Genomic DNA, 24,260 nt, shown 5'->3' with positions numbered 1-24,260 from the left:
GAATCATAATTCTAAAAGGTATCTCCAAGTTTCCAAAAAGATACAGATTTACTAAATTAAGCTATTCTTTGAATTATTGTCTTTCTCTCAGTCTGGGGATTTAGATACGTTGAATTCTCATCCTTCTAAATGAAACACTTCCTCCACAAATTGTAATTTCAGATTACAGAAAACATGGGGTTCTCAGTCCACTGAAAGTGTGAGTTTTCCAGCCACTGGTAGAGGTTTGGGCTCATACCTTTTCCCCTTCCCTTGTGGAACAGCCATGGATGAGTCAGCTCTCTACTTCACCTCAGCTCTTTCATTCTTCAAACTAGAGTAATTACTTCTCCCATGAAAGTATGCAGTAAATTCAGATCTAATCATGGCTTTGAGCTGGCATAAGATTAAAAAGATACAAAAATGCTAACAGGAACTCCATTTAGTCATCGTGATTTTGAGCAAAGAGAAGAGCATCAATTAATTTTCAAAGGGCGAGAACAGTGCTACTGCAAGAAAGCTGCAGACTAAAATTGTTCTGAAACACCTTCTCTTCATACATGTCTCACCCAAGTAAACTTGGGTGGCTACTAATCTGAGTCACATTTAAAACAAAAAGCAAGAACTGATAGCTTCCGTGCTGTGCCTGTAAAATATTTACTTCTACATTGGAAGGCTATAATTATCTCTGATACCAGAGCAACTTTATACTGTGCTAAAACGATGCTAGTATTTCCTCCATAAAATAACAAACTTTGACACAAACAGTACTTAAGCATTACCACAGGGATATAGCAAAACCACAGATATAACCTGAAGAGCAAAAGAGGAAATTTGAACGGAATTACCTTATTGGGCTAATACAGTCCGACCTAATATTTTTAGAGGTCATCCAATGATCTCTTTTGTTTGTGGAACAAAGCAGGGTCAGTCAGATTTTGCACTGTTTGACCCAAATATTTCTCAATACTTGTAAATTCTCCATATAACCAAACACAAAGATTAGAGGATACAGTTTTAATTATGCTTGTATAAGTATGAAGGAGTACTGTTGATTTAGGAGGAGTTACAAAACCACACAAAGTATGCATCTAAGTTGGAATAAGAAATTAAATGCAATAAAACCTATATCTGATTTTTTTGTTTTACAAGGAATGTTTTCAGTATCTGCCTAAGTAAGCTTTGGAGCCGAAACACTAATCCAAAAGCAGTGCCTTGCGCAGATCGGATTATTCTTCCTTGCCAAACAGATCATCCAGAAGAGGTAAGTATTTGATCCCTTTCACAGGAAGGGATGCTGGTTGTCTCCTCCAGTCATCTTCATTCTGAAATTAGTAACCCACAGAATGTCTTAGAATGTCATATTAAAAACCAGAACAATTAAAAGCTGGTCAACAGAAGATTGAATTAGCTGCTTCATTTCACAAATCTGTGAAAAAGTAAACCTTTATACAGTACTTCCTCTTATAATATTACTACATGCACATTTTTATCAATCTTGCAGAATATTTTATTAAGAATATTTTCTATCATTAGCCTTTTTGCAGATATTTTCAAATTAAAAAATGCTGTATTGTCTTCATTAAGATGCTTATACTTCAAAGTTTTGCAAGTCATCTATGTCTCAACACAAAAGTCATACCAAATAAGGAGACAGAGAGAAAGAAGAAAAAAGTCAGCTAGACAAGCACAACTCTGTTGCTGAAATCTATCTGTCAAATACAGGTACTGTAGCCCCCAAATACTGCTGTTAATTCATGGTAAGTCATGAGCAGAATAACAATTGGATTCTGAGGTTGAACAAGATTTAAATCCCTTCCTTTCTCTGATTTTTTCCATTTCGTACTGATCTCTTCATGAAAATATTCTTGTACTGTAGCAAAGATAGCCTAGGTATTGTAGATAACTAACAAAATAATAAAGTCAATAAAACTGAATAAACTATACTGGCACCAATTTAGGCACAGTTCGCTAAAAACAGTGCTATGCACCAGTATGGCAGTTACAGCAAGGCTTTGGAGCTGATGAGGAACTGATTATCCCAGCATGATGATGACTGATTGCAATTTCTATTGATGCTCTTTCTTCTTTTTTTGATTTCAGCTGTAACCTTCCTCCCGTATCTCCATGTACCATCCTCAACTGAGGCTCTCGGGCATCAGCCACTCCTGGAAAGCCCACCCACTGGCTGTCCTCCAAGCAAAGGTAACATCTTCTTTGTATCGAAACAAAACCTCATCTCTTATGCTGATCAGAATACACGTTTCACCACAAATGTCCACTTCACCCTCCTGCTTGTTTCACAAGCACCTTTTCCTCCACACCTTCAACTTGTGAAGGCTGCCTCTTGGTTCCACTGCCCCTTGCACCCCACCTTCACCCCGTAGGAGCTATCTCCTTCCCTAGCCTGTCAGAAATCAGGTCATGCTCAACGGCTAGATAAGCCATGCAACTGTGAGGGGAAAAAAATGGCCAAACATATTCAACAGCAAGTGCATCTGTGCTTCTGCTTCTTTCACCCTTGCTTTTTGGTACAGAGCTCAGCATCATCATCAAGGCAAAAATCCTCTGACCTTCTTTTTGTTTCTGTGGTACTGAGGCTCACAAGACCCCTTATCTTGGCACAATCTCTTGAGAGCAGTCACTGTTTAAATATTGAGTCATAACTTAAGCACAGAATTCTTCTGTAAAAACAAAGAACACCCATTGAACAAAACCTAATGCACGCTTTGAACTACAGGGCTGCTGTATAAAACACATGGAAGGGCTTTGATTTTATCTGTGTAAGATGGAAAAATTCTTTTCAATGACAAAGTGAAAAATAAACCACCATGGAAAGCAGGGCAAATCAGCAGCTTTGGGTCCTTGTTTGACATCACTGACAGTTTGAGATGCTACAGGAAAAAGAGCTGGCAAACCAAGTCAGAGAGGAGCCAGGTTAATAGCACAGTACTTGAGGAATATTGGTTTAAACTGTGTCACTGTTGAAATCAAATTTAAAGGAATGCTATGCTTCTAAATGGACTGAATACAATCAAGCACATTTGGTACAAGCATAGCAACACATTGGCTAGGTTGGAACAGTAAAACTACGTGTGGGCAGAAAGGCTTCAGATTGATCTGCTATGAAGTTCATAAAAATCAGTATAATTGCCTTATGCACCACTTATTTTAAAATTTTCCATTCAGCACAAGATGGCAAGATCAGATTAATCTCTTCAGTTTGTTGATACTGCATTTTAATTTACCTTAAGTAGCAGCCTGGTGGAGATATACGAAGTTGATCCATCATTACCACTCTTGCTGTACGCCTACCAGTGATGTGGTGTATGATGTATAAGTTTCTATGGAGTTATAGAAAATACATAGCTATTTTCTGCAGTGGCAGTGGAGTTTTAAGTATTTCCTGACTATATCAACAAGTGAACAGATCGTTTGACATATGACAATGATATTTGTGGGCAGAAGTGGTATTCACACCCATTGTTCACGGACAAGTACATCTGTTTCTCCTTCTCTTTTTTTTTCCTTCCAGAAAAATGTCATAGAGATATGACACCTATTAGGCATGGTGGTGTTACAGGGCTCCTTTACCCTGTTTGACTTCTCTGTTTCATTCTAAATCTCCTAGGAAAAAAAATAACTTGAAGAAAACAGGCACAAATATGCAAAGATGAAAACTGTTGTGGTCTCCCTTGGATAAAGCACTCATGTTAAAGTTGGACCAATTATACCAATCTACTGTACTGTTCCTTTGCTCAGATACACTGGTTTTACCTTAAGAGGAACTTTTATTATATGGAAAGCAGGGATTTGATTCTCTCTCCAGTTCAATCCATCCACAAACTTTTTATATTCCACTTGCTTATGGTCATCTTCAAACCTAAGCAGAACATCCATAAGATGACTCAAGGTTAAAAGAAATTTTTAACAAAGTTGTATCACATTATCTACAGCATATTAATACATTACCTTTTGGATAATAATTATTTACTCATTTATTACCAAACACTAGCAGGAGTACAGAAAAACACTCCCAATCTGTCAGGACTTTATATCATACACTCTCTTCAGTATACTTGCATCTTATTATTGTCTTTCATAGTAAAATTCAACTTCTTTGAGGTTTATTACATTTCAACTAATTTCATTTTACTTTTTAAGCATTGCCCAACCTTTCCCAACACTGTGAGATCTCACAATTGGTGACAAACATAGAGCTGGGATACTCAGTGTACGATTCCTTTATGTAGAAAAGAAACAGACATTGAAACACAGAATCATTTAGGTTGGAAAAGACCTTTGAGATCACTGAGTCCAATCATAAATATAACACTGTCAATGTCCCTAAGTGACACATCCACATGTCTTTTAAATACCTCCCAGGATGGTGACTCAACCACTTCCATGGGCGGCTTGTTCCAATGCTTGACAATCCTTTTGGTGGAGAAATTTTTCTTAATATCCAGTTTAAACCTCCCCTGGCACAACTTAAGGCTGTTTCCTCCTGTCCTATTGCTTGTTACTTGGGAGAAGAGACCAACACTCACCTGGCTGTAACCTCCTTTCAGGTGATTGTAAAGAGTGATACAGTCTCCCCTCAGCCTCCTTTTCTCCAGACTAACCAACCCCAGTTCCCTCAGCCGTTCCTCATAAGACTTGTTCTCTAGACCCTTCACCAGCTTGACAGATAGAATGATAGCTTGATAGGTAGAATGATACGAGAGAGCTGTGCTATAACACAACTGACCTGCTTTACATGGCTTCTACAATCGTTTCCTGAAAATAAGCAATCCTTCAAAAACGTTTTTGCACACACCTTGGAATCAATTTACAACTGACAAACATGTAGCTGTTTAACTTATCAAATAATAGCCAGATTTAAAAATATCACAACCCTTTTTATTTGGTAGTTGTTTTATGGCATTGTTCTTTATTTCTGTGAAATAAGTACATATTTGTGTCAGTTATGAGGGTCCACTAACTGCATGAAATATATGCTGCCACTAAGGTCTACAGGTACATGTGGAACATGCTACCTCAAATTTCTAAAATCATTACCTAGCACTAATAAACCCCATGGGTGCAGATTTGTAAGACATGTCATCCTTCTGCTGTTGGTTTGGATGAAGCAGCTTCAGAAAAAAAGTCCTCAATTCAGCAAAACACTTAAGTGATTATAAGGCACCTAGGAACCACTGTTAATTCAGTGAGACTAATCAAATGCTTGAAAGATATCCACAAGCTGAAGCTACCATGCAAATCATTTTTGAAATGAACAGCTTAACTGCTCCACTATAAATACTGTCCTAGCAGCTTCTGTGAATGACTCACGTAACACTATCGACACATAAAAGGCACCTGGTTTTGGCATACAAGCACACCCTGGAAGTGTTTCTGCTTCACTGAGGTCCATGGAGACATATACAATTAGCAAGACTCAATACCTATTCTTTGGTGGGAAACATGAGGTTAAACAATTCTGCCCTGTAATCTGGTGACACGAATACTAGTGCACAGGAATAAGACCATCTCCAGGAAACAAGTCTTTTAGCAAATTATTGTATCTTGTTCTTAAAGAAATAGCACTGCACAAAATACCAGCCTCAAACCCTTTCAATCACTGCAAAGAGTTCTGGTAAAAATTAAGGACGAAGGTACTTTAAGGGAGAATTTACAGCACAAACCAGGAAAACAATACCGGAGAAGAGGATAAATAAATCTAGTGACAAAAATAAACTGCAATAAAATGCAACTCTTCCTCTCCTTCTCCTCCCCCCATACCTTGCATTTAATAGTCAGCAGGAGAGATAATAATAAAATATACTGAGAGCCATAAACAGAGATGCTAGTGATAAACTGGAACGTTAAGTACAGTGAGTTATGCTGAAGATGAAAGCAAAGCCAGAAAAGAATGCTACTGTTACTAATATTAAAGAGGAGTCTGAAACATTGCCATAAGAAATCCTCTTATGATAGCTTGCCTCTTTATAATAGCTCGCCTCTTTATAATAGCTCACATGCAAGTTAACATTTTCATAAAACCTTATTTTGGGAGAATATATCCAATATACAAGAAAATTATCATTCCCACTTCTAGGGAATTTTTATTTGTTTCAGGTTTTTTCAGGTGGCGACTGAGAAAAGAAAGGAGTTTTGCATTAGAAGTAACAATACAATAAAAAACCTTAAAAATTTTGGAAAAAAAACTACAGCACAGAGATTTGTTCTTTTACTATACATGTATTTCTCTTTTGCTCATTGTGAAAAGTCAAAAGATTAAGCCTGCTGTCAAGATGCAGAGATGTATAAGCAGGATTTTTAAATAAAGAAAAACTGAAGGCATGTAACTACTTACACTTTATGCTGAGGCAATGAAGTCAAGAAAAGCATCGCTTCCGCTTTCGACAAATATTTACATGGAGAAAAGCCCTTTGATGTGACAGCACTAGCAAACTGAGATGACAACCTGAGCATGAAGTTAACTATAACCAAAGATTTTAACATGGGCAGAGGAAAAGGGATTCCTAAATCCCATATTCAAATAGCTACGGAAAGCAGCTTAAAATATTACTCTAGAATAATCGAGAAAGAAAAGAAAAAAATCTGCTCTTTAGATCTCTTTCCTGCTATGACTTACTGTATCAATCCACTAAAAGCACAGGCTTGCAATTTGGCACACAGCATCCAGATGGACTGAGATGTTATCAATTTGCACACTATTAGGACAGAGAGGTCAGACATTTCAGTGGCTGGAGTTAATATGACCGAAACTGACAGTGCTCTTCAGGAAAGGAAATTACATTTGTCTTATCAAGAAGATGCAACAAAGATCCCTTGAAACCATGCTTCTCTTCAGTTTTGCCCTATGACTTTACCAATGCATGTGATTTTAGACTATGAAAGTCACTCCCCCATTCCTATCGTTTGCAGAGTTGTTTTTTTTTCTTTGACATTTCAGAAATAATCACACATTTCTGCATCTAAAAATATATTCATAATTAAATACTCCAGATATATGAAAAATCTGGTTAAATCACATTATGACCATCCCTGAAGACGCTTTGGTGAGTAAAGGCTATCTACAAATATTTTTTCTTTCCCATCAAGAAACCTGTAACCCAAACATTTACGTGAAAAGTTAATGAAGATGCAGTTTTTTTTAATTCCTTAGTTTTGAATAACATTTGTTAAGAAGTTAATCTGATAATAATAGAGGAGAAGCACCATGCTACTTAAACCTTAGAGAAAACGTGAGGATTCTTCAGCCTGTTTCATACACAGGTATACGCCTAAATTGTCATAAACTGCTCATATGAAAAGATTTAAAATAGCAAGCATGGACAAGGAAGTCTATGCTGCTCATCAGTATGAATTAGGTAATGGCTACCATCTTGTGTATATATTTATTGACGTCTTGAACGACTATAAATTGAACCATCAGTTCCTCAGCATACTGAATGACAGAAATAATTTCTTTTAAGAGATCCAGGTACTAATGTTAGAGAGTCTCTTCATCCTAAATGCCACAGGCAGTCTCAGGCATCAAAGGTAATGAACAGAAGACGGAGTGCAGGAGAAAGATCTTGTGACTGTTTCCAAATTTGCTCCTGCTACCAGGACGCTTGCTGTAGCAGGAAAAGAGGGTTTGCTTCCTGAAAGAAATAGGTCAGCCCTAAAAAAACATTAGAGGTAGGCATCTAGGTAAAAAAAATTATTGTTACCCAGTCACAAACCAGGAAAAAGCTGTGCATGCAGGAGTGGCCTGGTCGGGCCTATTAGTGACTTTAGAACTGGGATGACCACGTAGGAAGTCCATTGTTATCAGGCACTGCTACCTGAGATACTAGGGATTAACTTTTTCAAAACAAGAAGCTCCTCTCCAGCGCCCAACAGACTCACCCTGATACTGTGGAGAGGTGAAGAACTACACAGTCACTTTTAACAGAAATTAAAAGACATACTTTAAAAAATAGGAACATACACTAAACAACTAAACTCATGCAGAAAAATCAACATGTAATACTTGCAAAGTTGTCATCCATTCTTTCTTCCCTCCACTTTTTCTTTCCTTATCTGCCAGCTGTTTATGTACCCTCTGGGGAAGGACTGTATTTTTTTAAGTCCTTGTTAGCATACATTTACCATGGCAGTAAATAAAAATAACAGAAAAAAATCCCTAAATTCATTACTTAAGCACTTTAGCAACATTTATTTATTAAACAAACGATAATTGCTCATCATGCCCGCATAAATTTAAAGAAATGCTTACAATGACTACTGTAGTATTCTGGCAGAAACAATTGTGTACCATCTGCGTTGCTTAATACATTGTGATTAAAAGTCTGTGTTGCCCTGTGATTAACTATGTGAGAAAATGCTGATGGAGAAAGGAAATACCTTTTAATAAGCCAGCTGAGGTAAACTGGAAAAATGGACACATTGTTGGGTACCTAAATCCTACTATTTCATCATCCCACAATTAAAAATATAAATTTACTCTGGACAGACAATTTGAAAGGGTCTTGCGAAACCTCACAGTCTTTGTGCTAATTTTCCCTGCACTCTGTGGAAACTCAATGGTCTTTCAGTACAGTAAACAAAGCCTTGGGTCATCTGGAGGTGATCACAAAATTAGATAGTAATTTCTAGTCCCATCTCATGCTTTTAATAAGTGACAGATCATTGCAGTATAATTTACAAGTGTAAATAATAAATACTTTAAGAGTATTACCTTTCAAAACGGAAAAATAGAACCATTAAGTCATAAAGAAAGTCTTTGCCACCTAATCTCAGATAGCAAAGTTGAATAAACATATAGCTTCAGTCTTCAACTATTATCTGATCACATTGTCTAGCATCATTTTATAGCTGAATAGGGTCCAGCTAGTGCATTAGTTACATATACTGATTTTGTGGGAATCGGTCCAACAACTTTTACTGTACCACTTTCTTCCTTCCTAAATACAGATATACACAGTAGGAACACCACCGCTTGCTTCAGAAACATCAATAGACACAAAACGACATGCTTCCTCATCCAAAAAACAACCAGGGAGAGAATGTCGACAAACTTTGCCCACACTGAATTGCATACTCCCCAGGAGTGAGACTGTTCTTCATCAACAATAAACCTGCCTGTTTTATGATTCTTCAGTCTCAAAGAAAACTATAGAAAGTAGGAGGAAAGGAAAAGTCTAAATCTCATTCAGTCAACTCTACTCTTTGATTTCCAGATTACTGGAAATTAACTCCTATTAAATAGACTTCAACAAAATCTTTCCCTGTCTCTGCACACTCATGAAACAATAAACTTGCCAAGCAGTACCAACTGCACACACTATTAAGAATGTGACAATCTTCCTTATTTGCAGTGCTGATGCTGTAACTTAGAACTGGCATTACACATAGCACTCTGTCATTGAAGTACTTCTTACGTGGACTTCTGAGGTCCAGCTTTCACACCATTTACCTTTCTCATATAGAAATCTGCAATACAGGCTGGCCACAGCCCCTTTAGAAACAAAGGAAAATGGATGGTGATTTAGAAATCCAGCTCTTATACAGGCTGAGGAGATAACTGTCTCCTTCTCCATCACCTACAGAAAGGACCTACAGTGACTGAATCCTAATTCAGATGTCACGGGTACCTGGCTAAAGCTGGGTGCAATCCAGTCCTTAGTCTCCTCCTTGCCTTCTAAGCTTATCTCTAATTTTTATTATAGTGTACTGGGCTTTTTCTTCTTCACTGCCTACACTAAGACTCTTCAGGAGACAAGAGGTTCATCTCTCAAAAGCTTTCCCTGGTATAAATTCACAACCAATAAACACATCTCTGGAGTGTACGATGTGTCATGCTTGTCTGTTTTTCATTAGCATTGAATTAGTACATAAAGGAAAATCTCCAGTCCCTTGTCTGTGCTTCTATTCAATTTCAGCCTTTATGAAGTGGAAACTATGAGAACTCCTTGTCTAGTACTGGATGTCAATTGTCCTCCAACACTTCTTGTGTTGGGCAGCTTGGTGGGAGTTCTAAAAAATAAGTTTTAGACTAACGCTAAAATTCAGACATGCTTCTGATGACTAATGCTTGTAACCTAACTGTCAGAAGTGACGAACGGCAAATAAATTGCCAAAGTCATCTATCTGGCCACTGCCAGATATATTCTGAAAGTTTGGGGTCTGGAAACAGAGGCTTCGTGAAAAATAGCCCCTTAGGCTTCTTAAAGCCATCTTGTTGATACTGACTTAAGTTGGAAGTCTTGCTTGCAGTACGAAGATGCTTTATTAAAATGGATTCCACATTTCTGCCTGACAAGAGTCTTTTCATTATCTTATAAATCCAGAGGCTTAGTTTGTAACTCGTCCTGCAATCAAGAAGCAGCAGGACGCTACCTAATCAAGATGCTACCTGAAAGCACCTAAACATGACAGAAGACAAGATCTGCTCCGGCTTTTTACATGGCATGAATACACAGAGAAAACATTTAAGCATTTCCCCTATGGGAAAGAAGAGACCAATGAGCATGCATTTAAACCTATTGCCAGAAAATCTGGCCATGAAAACCAAACTCAACATGACATGAGCATTCAAAACATCACAGGTTACTCTGAACTGTAGCCTTTAATACAAGTGCACTGAATACTAGTTCTTTTCACTTCTGCTTCCATTAACAGAGCTAGCCAAGCAATTTGTCTCAACATAATTAAATGTGCTATGGAAAAATACCCAAACCATGCCAACATTCCTTTTCCTTTTTAAAAATTATAATCAAATATGTTTCAGGTGAGATCAATAGAAGCAGCAAACCACTTCTATTTGCTAATGATACTGTCTACTTGATTCAAGGTCATTTCATTGTATTCATCTTGGTATGTTTCTTAAAACTCACATAATGTGTTTCATAAGATTATTGGGTTTACCTTACATATACACAGGAATGACTAAGGCAAAAGTGAATCTTATTGATAACTATAAGTATCAGTAGCTGATTCCCATAAGACTAATTCCATAGAGTTCTGGCAAAACTCAGATGATCTATCATGCCAGACAAAATGAAGGGAAGTTTCTAAGATGGATGCACCTTAGTAGATTATGAATATTCTATAAATAGGAAAATCTGCATGTGTATAGGGACAAAATCAGCATCATGAAATTATTAATAGTATACAAATGACAAACTCTTAAAAACTGTATCTGCAGTAGATACTTAGCATTGATTTGCACCCATGCATGCAGGTTATACTATCTGCCCTTAACTTACATGGTCAGTAAAGCTTGCAGATCATCATCAGCCAGTGGCAACTTAAAGGACTTGCAAATAGTCCTGCACGTCTCATGGGGTAGCACTCCACATCTACACAAACAGAAAGAGAGAGGGAGAAGTGTACATTAGATATTTTCCAGATTTACTTCAAGTGAATGTTGCTGCGAATAGGAAAACACATGAGGAATATCAGAGTAGAGGTAAAGAAAACAAGGTTTTATGAAATTTGCTGTTACAAATTCATAAACTGGTTCAGTTTATGAATAATTATAATACATAATACAAATTCATTCATTCATGAACAGGCAACTGGTTATGTCACAGAATGTTCAGTACAGCAGCTATAATAAAAAGTCCACAAACAAAATGAAAAAGAGGCAAAAAGGCTATACTTTTCTTGTCTACTGTCAAGCACTGAGAGAGGCTTAACATCACAAATAATATTCTTTGGCTGCAATATATCATGTGCTCAGCAACAAACAGAAAGTAGGTAGGTTTCCAAGCAGAGCTTCCCAATTAACAGCTTAGGATAAATGAAGAAAACTAACTTTTCACGGTCGTTGTATATAAACACTGCAGACAGCTGTTCAAAACTCTCAAAGCTTTTTTTCTTTAGTTGTTCTTGAGCCACTGCAAGGAGGAAGTGGAGGTCCATTTCATATTCATCTCTCACACCATAATAGCGCCCGAGAGTCATAATTTCATGTTCTGAAAACACTCCATCAGCGATACTGACTATCAAATTTCTGTTCACAAAAACAACAGCCTACATTAGTTTTGAGTAAAGGAGTTAAAACAATTAATAATCACTAAATTTCAGGGAGAAAAAAAGGATTAAAATGCACTTATTATAAAATGCTGTATTTAGATCTTTAAAGAATATATCCACTTAAATTTGAAATCCAGATCTGTTCAAAGAGGTATACTGGTATCTGAACTCTTAAACTTTCACAGGATGTCCACATTTCCTCAGTAGTTGGCTGTATGTACGAAAATACATAAAAATCATAGTTGAAGCTTTTTACCTGGAGATGCCATACTGGTATGGAATATTAACAAAGATTAATTTTGTGATTGCATTTATCCAACAGATAGTGAATTAACAAGGTGTTATCATGTTTTGTTCCTAATTATATTTTGCATTCTGCAGCACATCTGTAAACACAAAGCATGAATAACAACAGCTGCATAAAATAGAGAAAATTAACAGTAGAGGAGAAGCGGGGCAGAAGATCTCAACAGAGAATAGAACATTAATCAACTGTCAAGCAACACGTTACAAAGCCTTTTGAAAGCTGGCCCTGTTCAGTGGCTTTCAGGGGAAAGCTGGGGGAAGGGAAACAGAAATTGGTCCCAGAGAGAGGGCAGAAAATTACACCCATATTATAATCACAAGCCCTCCTGGAAAGAATGGACGACAGGAGGCAGTAGTAAGACCACTTTATGCTCGGACACTGTCAGCAAAGAATCAAATCCCATGCAAGGAAGAGCCTGAGATGCGCTCTGCCAAGATCACTTGTGCTGCTCAGACAAATCAGCCCAATCCAAGGAAGGAGAAATGTTCCTGAGATCCATCTAATGGGCCAGTGCTGGCACTGAATAACTAGTCATTCCTGTGAATACCAAGAATTTGTTGCTGGTAATAGAGCTGGAGTGATTTCTGGATAAGCTCCTGAAGGCACCTGCAGTATATCAGCAATTGGACACAAGCTTTGGAGCTGAAGAACCAAGACTAGTAATTACAGTTCAGAACAATCTCCCTCTGCTTTATATTGTCAGTGGAGGGGAGGAAAAGGACTAACTTTAAAGACTACTTTGTCTTTGCAGCAGGCGTTTTGTTACCTTCAATGATTACAGAGTTCTTCATGTCCTGGATGCTGACAGAACATAAGGGAAGAAAAACACCAGTAGTGAGGTATGCAAGGAAACCTAGGAGGCTTCCTGCTTTCCTGGAAAAAAAACTGGCCTGAACTGTAGGTTACCTCAGCCATTATAAGGCCTCTTGTCAAACTTGACTTAGTGTAACAACATTGGTGTTGTGATCCCAAACGTCTGCCTCTGGTGAACTCACGTTCAACAGGACGTTTTTAACAGCAAGCATCAACGTAGACCTATGTGCCTCAGTCAAAATTAGATTAATTACATACGATACTTCTGGATAAACTGCACTAAGAATAAACTTCACGATAATTGCTGATACAATTAGAGTTGCACCTTGTGGTACCCTTGAGGGTACTGCATCACTGTGACTATGTACCGATCTTTGAAAACAAATGGAAGAAGTCACTAGTGATGCACAAAGTTCTGATGCAAGACTCAAACTTCTGGCTGAAGAACAGTTAAATAGTTAAATTCTTGAATGAATCTGATAATGGGTCTCTTAACATTCACATGTGAACTGAAAGCACAGAAACTTAGTATCCTTCCAAATCGCAAAATTTTATCAACAAACATAATTTTGCACTTGCTTCCTCTCAGAGGCAGGAATGTGCAGTCCTGTTCAAATGAAGATTCATTTGGAAGATTCATTCATGGAATATGATTGCACTTATACAGCTACTCAAAAAAGGATGCTAAACACTGTATAGTGTCTACTTTGATTCAACTGCTGCTTTTTTCATATGAAATCAATCAGAAAGATCCTGACGTGCAGTGGCAGGAGATAAATATAAGGAGAAGACAAGTTTTTGACAGTAGCAAACCTTACTGGAGATCATGCAAACTCAAAGACCAAAACTTGGCCCATCTATTAATACTGCTATTATCTTGTCAGTACTATTATTCCACTTACTGACTATAATTATTTATATCGTAGCAGCATTCAGAGATCCAGTAAAAACTGGAGCCTCTTTCCTGGAGTCTGCAGTAATACTACTGCAAACACAAAGAAGAGGACAATACTGCCTGATAAACCTGGCACTCCAGGCTGGCGAAGCTGAAAGCAAGTAGATAACATCACCCATCTGAGTATTTGCACAGACTGGATTTCCACACATGGCACAGATTTTTCCAGTATCAGGATTTTAAAGGTCTTTTATTTTCTCAAGGCAGACAGTGACAACTAAGTCACCAAAACCCCCAGATAAAACTATTGTCTCGTTTGGGAATTAAGGAGTATTCTAGTGATTGCTAGGGACTAACGAGTGAGACCCAAGATTCGCAAACAGAATTGCATCTAAACTCTTTCTGACAAAAAGAAACGAGCTGCAACAATTGTTCCCATAGATTAGTTATCTTTTGTTTTACTTTTTTTTTTTTTCTAGAAGATTGCAATCTGAATTTGGTAGAGAAAGAAGAAATAATAATTAACTGCTTAAGAGAGCTGTTTCTCAAGCTGGATTGAAGATAGGCATCTTTGTTAAACCCACATGGTTCTTTGTCTCTAAAAGCAAACAGTCTTGCCAGTAGGATAGGACCATGTGATGCACAGGCATCTACATTTTAGTTATTTTTCCCTTCTCTTTTTAACAAAGCTTTCAATAGTTTTAACGATAGCTTAGGGGATAGCTTCAGTGTACGTCATCGCATTTATTTCCTGGATGATGTGCTGTAGTAGTTCTGAAAGTAGTTTAAGTAAATTGTGTAATTACAATTCTGCTTCACTACATCATACTTATAGGTGTATTTTTAAATGCAGCTCATACAAAATCACATAGGTAGAAGGGAAGAAATATGAACAGCTAAATTCAGAGCACAGTAAAGCTTTAGCTGTATTTAAGATAAGAAAAGAGGATTATGCTGGTTGAAGCTGCCACACTGATAATTGTCTGTACTAAAAATAATCTTTTGTAATTAGTTATAATCATGAAATGCCACAACAGATGAAAAATAAACAGTCATGTACACAAGAAAATACGAAACTAAAAGAAAAATATGTATTCTATTCATGGAAAAATATCTGAGACTTTTCATAGATGCAAAGAAGTGCTCTCACCTTCAGCATTAAAAATGTTTCTTTTATTCTAAAATAAGATACACAGATTTAAAAAGCCTTTAGACTACTGGAGATCATACGAATGAACAGAAACAAAATCTACTATCATTATAAAGCACAGAAGTTAAATGTTCCTTAGAGGCAAATTCTTCCTCTGGCAATGTGAATGCTTCCTGCATTCCCACTCTAGGAGGAACGCTCACTACTGCTTTCCAGTCTTTTTTTAAAGATGCTCACCACTGCATCCTATAATTTCAATACATCTTGGTTCCATGAAGACTTTCTTCTTTATCAACGATTCAAAACCCAAATAACACCATTTTCAGAGGCAACTCAAGCATTCTTTCTTGAATTTCAAAACTACTAATTAATTTGTTTGACTCCTAGGATGGACTTTTCTTTGTCTTTCAGTGTATATACTACTGCTGATGTGCCCTTCTTCACTACACCCTGTGCCAGCTCCATAAAAAGCAGACAGATTTTAGTTGTGCTTTTCAGCTTACTTGAAACTATCACATTTCTCTTTTTTCCTGGGGCATGGATTCACTTTCTTTTTCACACACAGTCTTCAAGTAAATGCAAAGCAAATGTGCACCATTTGTCAGCTTACATATGCAGAAAACACCAAGAAACAGTCATGCTCTATACATTTTGGGGGAATGTGCCTTCATTAAATATTAAAAAACAAAATCCACTGTCTTACCTGAAAGGATCGTACTCAATCACCTTGGAATGCTCAGGGTCAGTGGCTGCAAACATCTGTCTGATTTCTTGGGAACGAGGTTCAGCTGCATCTTTCAGTTTCTTGAGGATGACACCAATATCAGCCACAGAGAACTTAACAAAAGCAAGACAGATTAGGGAGAAAGGCTCTGTGCAGCCAACGATGCATGTACCATGTGAAGGTGCAGGGCAACATTGAACTGCTAAGTACTATCAGTTTCTTCATTGTCTCGCTTCAAATGCATAAATCAGCACTGTGTTAAGTTTGGAGGGAAGCTTGCTACTGAAAAAAGTTGCTTCCTACTGAAAGTATAAAAATTAAACAAAAATCATCAGATCATGCACTTTCAGAAAGCTTACTGCAGCTACATAAAAGGACATTCACTTTTGCTTCAAATGTTAAATTGTTGCAGCAGAAGCAGAAACATTTGAAGTACAGTTCTAATAACTTGGTCCTCACTTTATGTTGGTGCATCTCACTTAATTCTCAATTAATAAAATTCACTGTGTTAAAACTAATCTTCTCACCGCTGGCTTCAATGAACTGTTGAACAGATATTCATATTAGACTGAGTATGCTGATTTATGTATTCAGAATTAGCAGATTAGAAATTTGCTAGGAACCAATTTTTTCTATCATGTAAGAAGAATGCTTATTTCTTCTAAATGTAGGCCATTAAAATAAAATTAAATTTAGATAAACAGAACTGGAGCACTTAAGCTTCCACCCTACATTCAGATTGTTGTGTTAGAGCTCCAACAAAGACTTGTTTGCTATACTTATTTTTAACAGAAAACATCTATGTATCTAGTCATCAAATAGGGGTTGAGTCCAAACACGAGTATCTGACATGCCCTTACATCTGCCATGCTCAACCTAACTTGCAAAGCATAATGAACTGTCCAGAAATAGTTTTCTCCCATTTCTTCCAGTAAGCAATGTTGTTTTAACTAGTAATTATTTGAAATCTGGTATGGTTCATACTAAGGACCTAATCACAAGAGAAATGGGGCCTCACTCAGTTATGCTGAAGTCTCCAGCACTGTATCTGTCCAAAGCATATTTGGAGAAAAGCATATTTAAAGTCCCTATGACACTGCCAGAGCAGTATAAAGTGATCCAAGTTTAATAACCACATCAGTGGTTGCAGGTAACACGTTCAGATTTAGAGAAAACAGTTGCTGTATATGCCAAAATTGCTCCAGGCACAACCCTGGCATGCAATGCCATGCAAGGCAGTAGTGTGAAGCAGCTGGACCAGCAGTAGAAAAGTTTCAGAGATAGCAACATTTTCAAACCTCTCCCCAAGCTGTTATTGTTTGGACGGTAAGCACACAACTTCTTTGAAAAAGCAAGGAACAGAGATTGAACCATAGAATCATTTAGGTTTGAAAGGACCTTTAAGATCAAGTTCAACCATTAACCTAATGCTGCCAAGTCCACCACTAAACCATGTCCCTAAGCACCGCATCTACAAATCTTTTAAATACCTCCAGGGATGGTGACTCAATCACTTCCCTGGGCAGCCTGTTCAAATGCTTGACAGCCCTTTCTGTGAAAAAAAATTTCCTAATATCCAATCTAAATCTCCCCTGGCACAACTTAAGGCTGTTTCCTCTTGCCCTATTGCTTGTTACTTGGGAGAAGAGACCGACATCCACCTGGCTACAACCTCCTTTCAGGTGATTGCAGAGAGCGATAAGGTCTCCTCTCAGCCTCCTTTTCTCCAGGCTAAACAACCCCAATTCCCTCATCCACTCCTCATAAGACTTGTGCTCCAGACCCTTCACCAGCCTCATTGCCCTTCTTTGGACATGCTCCAACACCTCAATGTCTTTCTTGCAGTGTGGGGCCCAAAATTAAACACAGTATTCGAGGTGCGACCTCGCCAGTGCTGATTACAGAGAGGCAATCACTACCCTAGTCCTGCTGGCCACACAATTTCTGATACAAGCCGGGATGCCGTTGGCCTTCATGGTCACCTGGGCACACTGCCTGCTCATATTCAGCTGGCTGTCAACCAATATCCACAGGTCCTTTTCCACCAGGCAGCTTTCCAGCCACTCTTCCCCAAGCATGCAGCATTGCATGGGCTTGTTCTGACCCAAGTGCAGGACCCAGCACTTAGCTTTGTTGAACCTCATACAATCGGCCTTGGCACATTCATCCAGCCTGCCCAGATCCCTCTGTAGAGCCTTCCTACCCTCAAGCAGATCAATGTTCCCACCCAACTTGGTGTTGTCTGCAAACTTAGTGAGGATGCACTCGATCCCCTCTTCCAGATCATTGATAAAGATATTAAACAGAACTGGCCCCACTACTGAGCCCTGGGAAATACCACTTGTGACCAGCCACCAACTGGATTGAACTCCATTCAATACAGCTTTTTGGACCTGACCATCCAGCCAGTTTTTTACCCAGCAAAGAGTACACCGGTCTAAACCATGAGCAGCCAGCTTCTCCACAAGAATGCTGTGTCAAAGGCTTTACTAAAGATTAGGTAGACAACATCCACAGCCTTTCTCTCATCCACTGAGCAGGTCACCTTGTCATGGAAAGAGATCAGGTTAGTCAAGTGGACCTGCCTTTCATAAATCCATGCTGATCACCTGGTTGTCCTGTATGTGCCACGTGATGGCACTCAAGAAGATCTGCTCCATAACATTCCACAGCACCGAGGTCAGACTGACAGGCTTGTAGTTCCTCAAATTCTCCTTCTGGCCCTTCTTCTAGATGGGCATCACATTTGCTAATCTCCAGTCAATTGGGACTGCTCTGGTTAGCCAGGACGGCTGATAAATGATGGAACACGGCTTGGCGAGCACTGCCACCAGCTCCCTCAGTACCCTTGGGCGGATCCCATCCAGCCCCATAGACGTGTGTGTCTAAGTGGTTTAGAAGGTCACTAACCATTTCCCCTTGGACTATGGGGGCTTCATTCTGCTCCCCGTCCCTGTCTTCCAGCTCAGGGGGCTGGGTACCCAGAGAACAACTGGTCTTACTATTAAAGACTGTGGCAAAGAAGGCATCCAGTACTTCAGCCTTTTCCTCATCCTTTGTCACTGTTTTCCCCCCATCCAATAAAGGATGGAGATTCTCCTCAGCCCTCCTTTTGTTGCTAATGTATTTATAGAAACATTTTTTATTGTCTTTTACGGCGGTAGCCAGATTAAGTTCTAGTTGGGCTTTGGCCCTTCTAATTTTCTCCCTGCATAACCTCACAACATCCTTGTAGTCCTCCTGAGTTGCCTGCCCCTTCTTCCCGAGATCATAAACTCTCTTTTTTTTTTCCTGAGTTCCAGTCAAAGCTTTCTGTTCAGCCAGGCCAATTTTCTTCCGTGTTTTCTTGCCGTTCTTTCGGCACATAGGGACAGCCTGCTCCTGCGCCTTTAGGCTTTCCTTCTTGAAGAATGTCCAGCCTTCCTGGACTCCTTTTCCCTTCAGGACTGCCTCCCAAGGGACTCTGTCAACCAGGCTCCTAAACAGGCCAAAACCTGCCCTCCAGAAGCCCAAGGTGGCAGTTCTGCTGACCTCTCGCCTTACTTCTCCAAGAATCAAAAACCCTTAATCATTTTGTGACCGTTGTGCCCAAGACAGCCTTCAACCATCACATCACCCACAAGTCTTTCTCTGATGGTAAACAACAGGTCCAGCGGGGCACCTTCCCTCATTGGCTCCCTCACCAGCTGTGTCAGGAAGTTATCTTCCACACACTCCTGGACTTTTACCACTCTGCTGTATTGTATTTCCGGTACATGTCTGGTAGCTTGAAGTCCCCCACGAGAAAAAGAGCTAGTGATTGTGAGATATCTCCCAGCTGCTTACAGAGTATTTTGTCTGCCTCCTCATCCTGGTAGGGTGGTGTATAACAGACTTCCACCATGATATCTGCCTTGTTGGCCTTCCTCCTGATTGTTATCCGTAAATACTCAACCCTATTGTCACCATCATCAAGCTCTAGACAGTCAAAACACTTCCTAATATACAGGGCTACCCCACTGCCTCTCCTTCCTTGCCTATCCCTTCTGAAGAATTTATGGTCATCCATTGTCGCACTCCAGCTGTGTGAGTCACCCCATCATGTTTCCGAGATGGCAACTATATCATAGTTTTCCCACTGTGCAATGGCTTCCAGCTCCTCATGTTTGTTGCTTGTTTGTCGCTGAGAAAACACTGGGCAGAAGGAAACAATCAGCAAGGTATTTAAAGAGGGACAAACTGTTCTGTCTATATAAAAGCCTGCCTTCTCTACATTATCACAGCAGTTATTTTTACATTTTTTTTCTAAAGTACATATTCCAAACACCTACATACACATTGAGTATCTGAGCAGCGGGGCAATAACTCTTTACTCGCTTTCCCCTCCTTCTCACGTAATTGCTGACATGCTAGTAGTCACAATCTAGTTTTGTTTGGTTGTCCTGCTTAAGTCAGAGGTTATTATGTGGAATTCCATGGAGGTAAAATCAACCTCCATGTTACTGCTGCAGAAGACTACAAAATTTGAACAATTACGATTGTTTCAGAGATGATTGATTCATTTCCAAGGAGGCACAGTGACATCTTGTTTGAAAAGTCTTTCTCAAACCTGGATAATACCGGTAGGACTGTGCACAACACACATGTTCTGCTTTGCAAGCAAATTTATGCTTTCTAAGTACATCTTTTTTCCTCAAATTGGAGAAGAAACTAAAAGTGTTGAAAAGTTTTGAGAATTAGATCCTTAAGGTTACTTTCAGCACAGGTGGCAATCAAAATGACACGACTCAATGATTTTTCCTAGCCCCATAACTTTAAACCAATACAATAAATACAATTTTGAACTAGAAAATTAAAACTTTCCAAATATCTCATATGGTGTCAAACAAATGTTTCAATGTTAGCAAAATCTGTTCCCACCTGCACTATGATTACCAACCAAAAATCTCATCTAAATCAACATATGCCTATAGAAATGTGGTCAAAATGGCATTTTCCAGAAGAAAAACATCCCATCTGGATTTCTTTCACCAGTTTTCAGAAAACATACTGATGCATTCTGCTGAATGGAAACCTCTGTCTATTCAGAAGGAAAATTATTTATTTTCTAATTTTAGAAATGACTGACAAACAGTAATCTTAAAATTGTTTCCCCTTCTTCAAATCATTTTCCAGCTCTGCTCTTCTCTAATAACTGCTGAAGTTCTTGTGATTTGAGTATGAAATCCTCTGACGCAGTGATGCAAACAAAGCGTGCTCTTACTTCTGGAGCTCTATTCAAAGGATGTGAATAAAGCCTCTATCGCTCAGAGAATAAACCCTTTTTTTTTTCTACCAGCTGTTTTAAAATCTTAGCTGTGCAAAGAACATTTCAAAATTCACTTTAAAGAAGTATTTTTAGTGTTGCTTCTTCTCATTTTGCAGATTTTATTTTGATAATATACAATCATTCAGTCTGGAAAACTAAGGTCTCATCTGTTTGATCCAAAATAATCAATGCAAACAGCAGTTTCAAAGAACATTTACGATCTAATGATGCGCTCTGCATTTTGTAGAACAGCTTTGGTTTTGATTCTACTAGAAGGAGAAACAGTCCAGCAGTAAGAAAACATAATGTATATAGCTTCGTATTTTACTGCTTAAAGCATTTAGCAGTCGTAGTATTTTACATCAACAAGCGTTTTGCAGACCTTTCTCATTATTCCAGGGAAGGCAGGTGGTGCTAACTCCACATTAATTTACAAAGAAATCACACCGTTCTGCTAGTTTCATTTGAGTGAGAACAGTGCGTGTGGCCCAAAGGCAGCCCAGGGTCACGTTGCATCTACCTCTGCCTCAGCAGCACAATGGCATCAAGACTAGCAATCTCCAAGACTGTGCTAGGCTGACTGGCATCTTGGGAGTCCTGCAGGTTCACTCACTTTTGTGAGCCAGCAGACAGTGAACAATTAAAACTTGCGCTAAGAACCTTCTCCCTTCTCCACCCACAAAAGACCTGGACAAAAGGGCAGAGGATAGTATCGTGTAGCTTGATACACTCTTCTGGATATTTTCGCTGGGGGTACTCTCAACAAGCCTAAGCAAAAGGGTAGATCTGGAGAAGGTCTGCTGAAGGCACAACTCACGCTGCTGCCTCACCACAAGCTATGAAGCATATGCACTAGCACCATGGATAGAATGGTTTGGGTTGGAAGGGACCTCAAAGATCATCTAGTTCCAACCCCCGTGCCATGGGCAGAGACATGTTCCACTGGATCAGGTTGCTCAAAGCCTCATCTAATATGTCCTTGAACACTTCCAAAGTCCTCAGAGCACAGTCTAGTCCAAAGGCTGATGTTTCAAATCACACTGTGACAAAGCAACAATCCAGACAAGGGATTGAGATGCAGAAATTCCTTGGCTCCTGAGCTGATGCATTCTTAAGATGCATCTCAGAGTGACTGAATCAGAGCTGCACATAACAGGAATTTCCAAGTATACCAGGGTACCTTTATTCAAATACTGCAGCACAAACTTCATTGTAAAAAAAAAAAACAAAACCCTACATTTCTTACCAAGCCAACATGAAATCCCACAAAACGCTCTGTGTTTTTTCTGCGGTTCTCCCTGTAGCCTTTCTTTTTCGACCTCTGTGACAATTGCAGTAGGACAATCCGTTTCCTTCTATTGGATACGTTTCTAGCTTTGGCAAATGAGGGCTTCTTTACCAGCCATTTGTGTAATGACTGGTAGCATAAAGCATACATCAGCAGAGGTATCCCAGCTCTCTATTATTGCTGCTCTATCCTCTGAAGGCAACGCCAAAAGACAGTGAAACTCAGTATTAACTGTAAGCTTGAATTCTTGATTGTGATATGAATTTCTAACATTACTAGGGAAATGTTTGGGCAGATAAATATGTATGAACTCAAAAACTCAAATCAGGGAATAAAATAGCCTCATCAGTAAGACTCTAAATTGGATGTGCCCACATCTTGAGTACTGTGCACTGTTCCGTCTCCACATCTCACAGTTGCCTTGCAAGGACAGACCAAAAAGAGAGAGACTCTCAACTGGATAGGATTTAGGCTGAGGGAGAAGAATGTCTGCAATTTACAAAACCATGAAGGTGGTGCATAAGGTGAATAGGGATCTTCACCAAACCCCAGAACACTAGAACTGGCACTGAAATTAGTGGGAGGTTGGTTTAAAACAGATAAAAGATACTGACTTCTTTTATCATTTATTTTTTTACATAGCAGGCAGTGAACTTTTTGGCTTGCTGCCACAGAAAGCTGTGGAAGCAGATAGCATCTGTAGATTCAATAAGGGTTAGATCAATTCAGGGACAAGAGGTCCACAAACAGTCTCAAGAAGGAATAGGCAGGGTTATAGCTTCTAATAACCTCTGATACAGTAAGAGTGGGTGCTGAGAAAGTAGAAGGGGAACGGATGGTAAAGAGAGATCAGGCTTGCATGCACTCCCTAGCCAGCATCTTCAAAATCCATTGTTAGACAGAGTGCACTGTGAAACTTGGGTGAAGAAACTAGGTATAAATAACTCAGAAAAATATATATCCTTAAAGATAATAGAAAATAACAAGAGCCTGCTTCACCTCATTTGCATGCTTCTCCATGTAGTTGAACGTGTACTCATCGGCATCCACCAAAAGAAAGTTGTGACCATGGAAACAAACTCTGGCTCCAACAAACAGATTCTGAGCCTTGAAGTATTCAGATGGCTCACTCTTAAAGAGCTCCTGACCAGGCTTCTTAATGCGACCTCTTTCCAAGAACTTCCCACCAAGTATCCCTATGGGAACAGAATTGTAAATAATTAATTATGGCTTTACTTGGGGAACAAAAAAAAATTCAAAAGACACCCCATATCAGCTGGTTTGTATTTAAATATTAGTTTTCATCCTTCAGTTTCTTGTCTCATAATATACTCTTCCCCTCCCTCTCATTGCTAAAAGAACTGTCTCTGCCAGTGTCCACAGCAACAGTTACATTGTGCATATTCTGTGACATGTCTCATTTGAATGCCTGCCAAACACCTTCTCTTGTTTTCTTTTCTTTAAAATGGGACAGAAATGTGCCTCTTCAAATCGTTCCCATAACCCTGTCGCCAGCCTTGGGATTGACCCTTGGGAAATATAAGATGCAAAATGTAAGATGCAGGCGAATATCCTTGAACAGTTAAATCAAAAAAGAAAACAAAAAATTCACAACTTGGGAAAGCACGGTCCTACAAAGATCGTGAATTCTGGTGCACTGTGATACTAATTTGGTTTTAAGGGCTTGTGACTATAAAAAAACTAGGAGTGACATAACACTATCTTCCACATATTGTTCTGCCAATGCAATTTAATTGCGATCTGCTATTTCCTTTGTGAGC

General features: G+C 39.0%; 1 protein-coding gene across 1 annotated transcript in view; it reads right to left on the bottom strand.

Annotated features, from left to right (window-relative positions):
- Positions 1–1,208: 1,208 nt before the first annotated feature.
- EFHC2 (EF-hand domain containing 2) overlaps positions 1,209–24,260 on the bottom strand; it is a 66,720-nt gene continuing 43,668 nt past the window's right edge. The window contains exons 10-15 of the mRNA XM_086615409.1: positions 23,479–23,675; positions 15,884–16,017; positions 11,795–11,992; positions 11,244–11,336; positions 3,757–3,862; positions 1,209–1,304 (exon numbers count right to left, since the gene is read on the bottom strand). Of these exons, the coding sequence (XP_086471535.1) occupies positions 1,209–1,304; positions 3,757–3,862; positions 11,244–11,336; positions 11,795–11,992; positions 15,884–16,017; positions 23,479–23,675 (824 nt within the window). The remainder of the gene's footprint in view (positions 1,305–3,756; positions 3,863–11,243; positions 11,337–11,794; positions 11,993–15,883; positions 16,018–23,478; positions 23,676–24,260) is intronic.

This window comes from Tauraco erythrolophus, chromosome 1 (genome assembly GCF_009769465.1).
Source record: "Tauraco erythrolophus isolate bTauEry1 chromosome 1, bTauEry1.pri, whole genome shotgun sequence".
In the NCBI taxonomy this organism is placed as follows: Eukaryota; Metazoa; Chordata; class Aves; order Musophagiformes; family Musophagidae; genus Tauraco; species Tauraco erythrolophus.
This window is presented reverse-complemented; position numbering and strand designations above follow the sequence as displayed.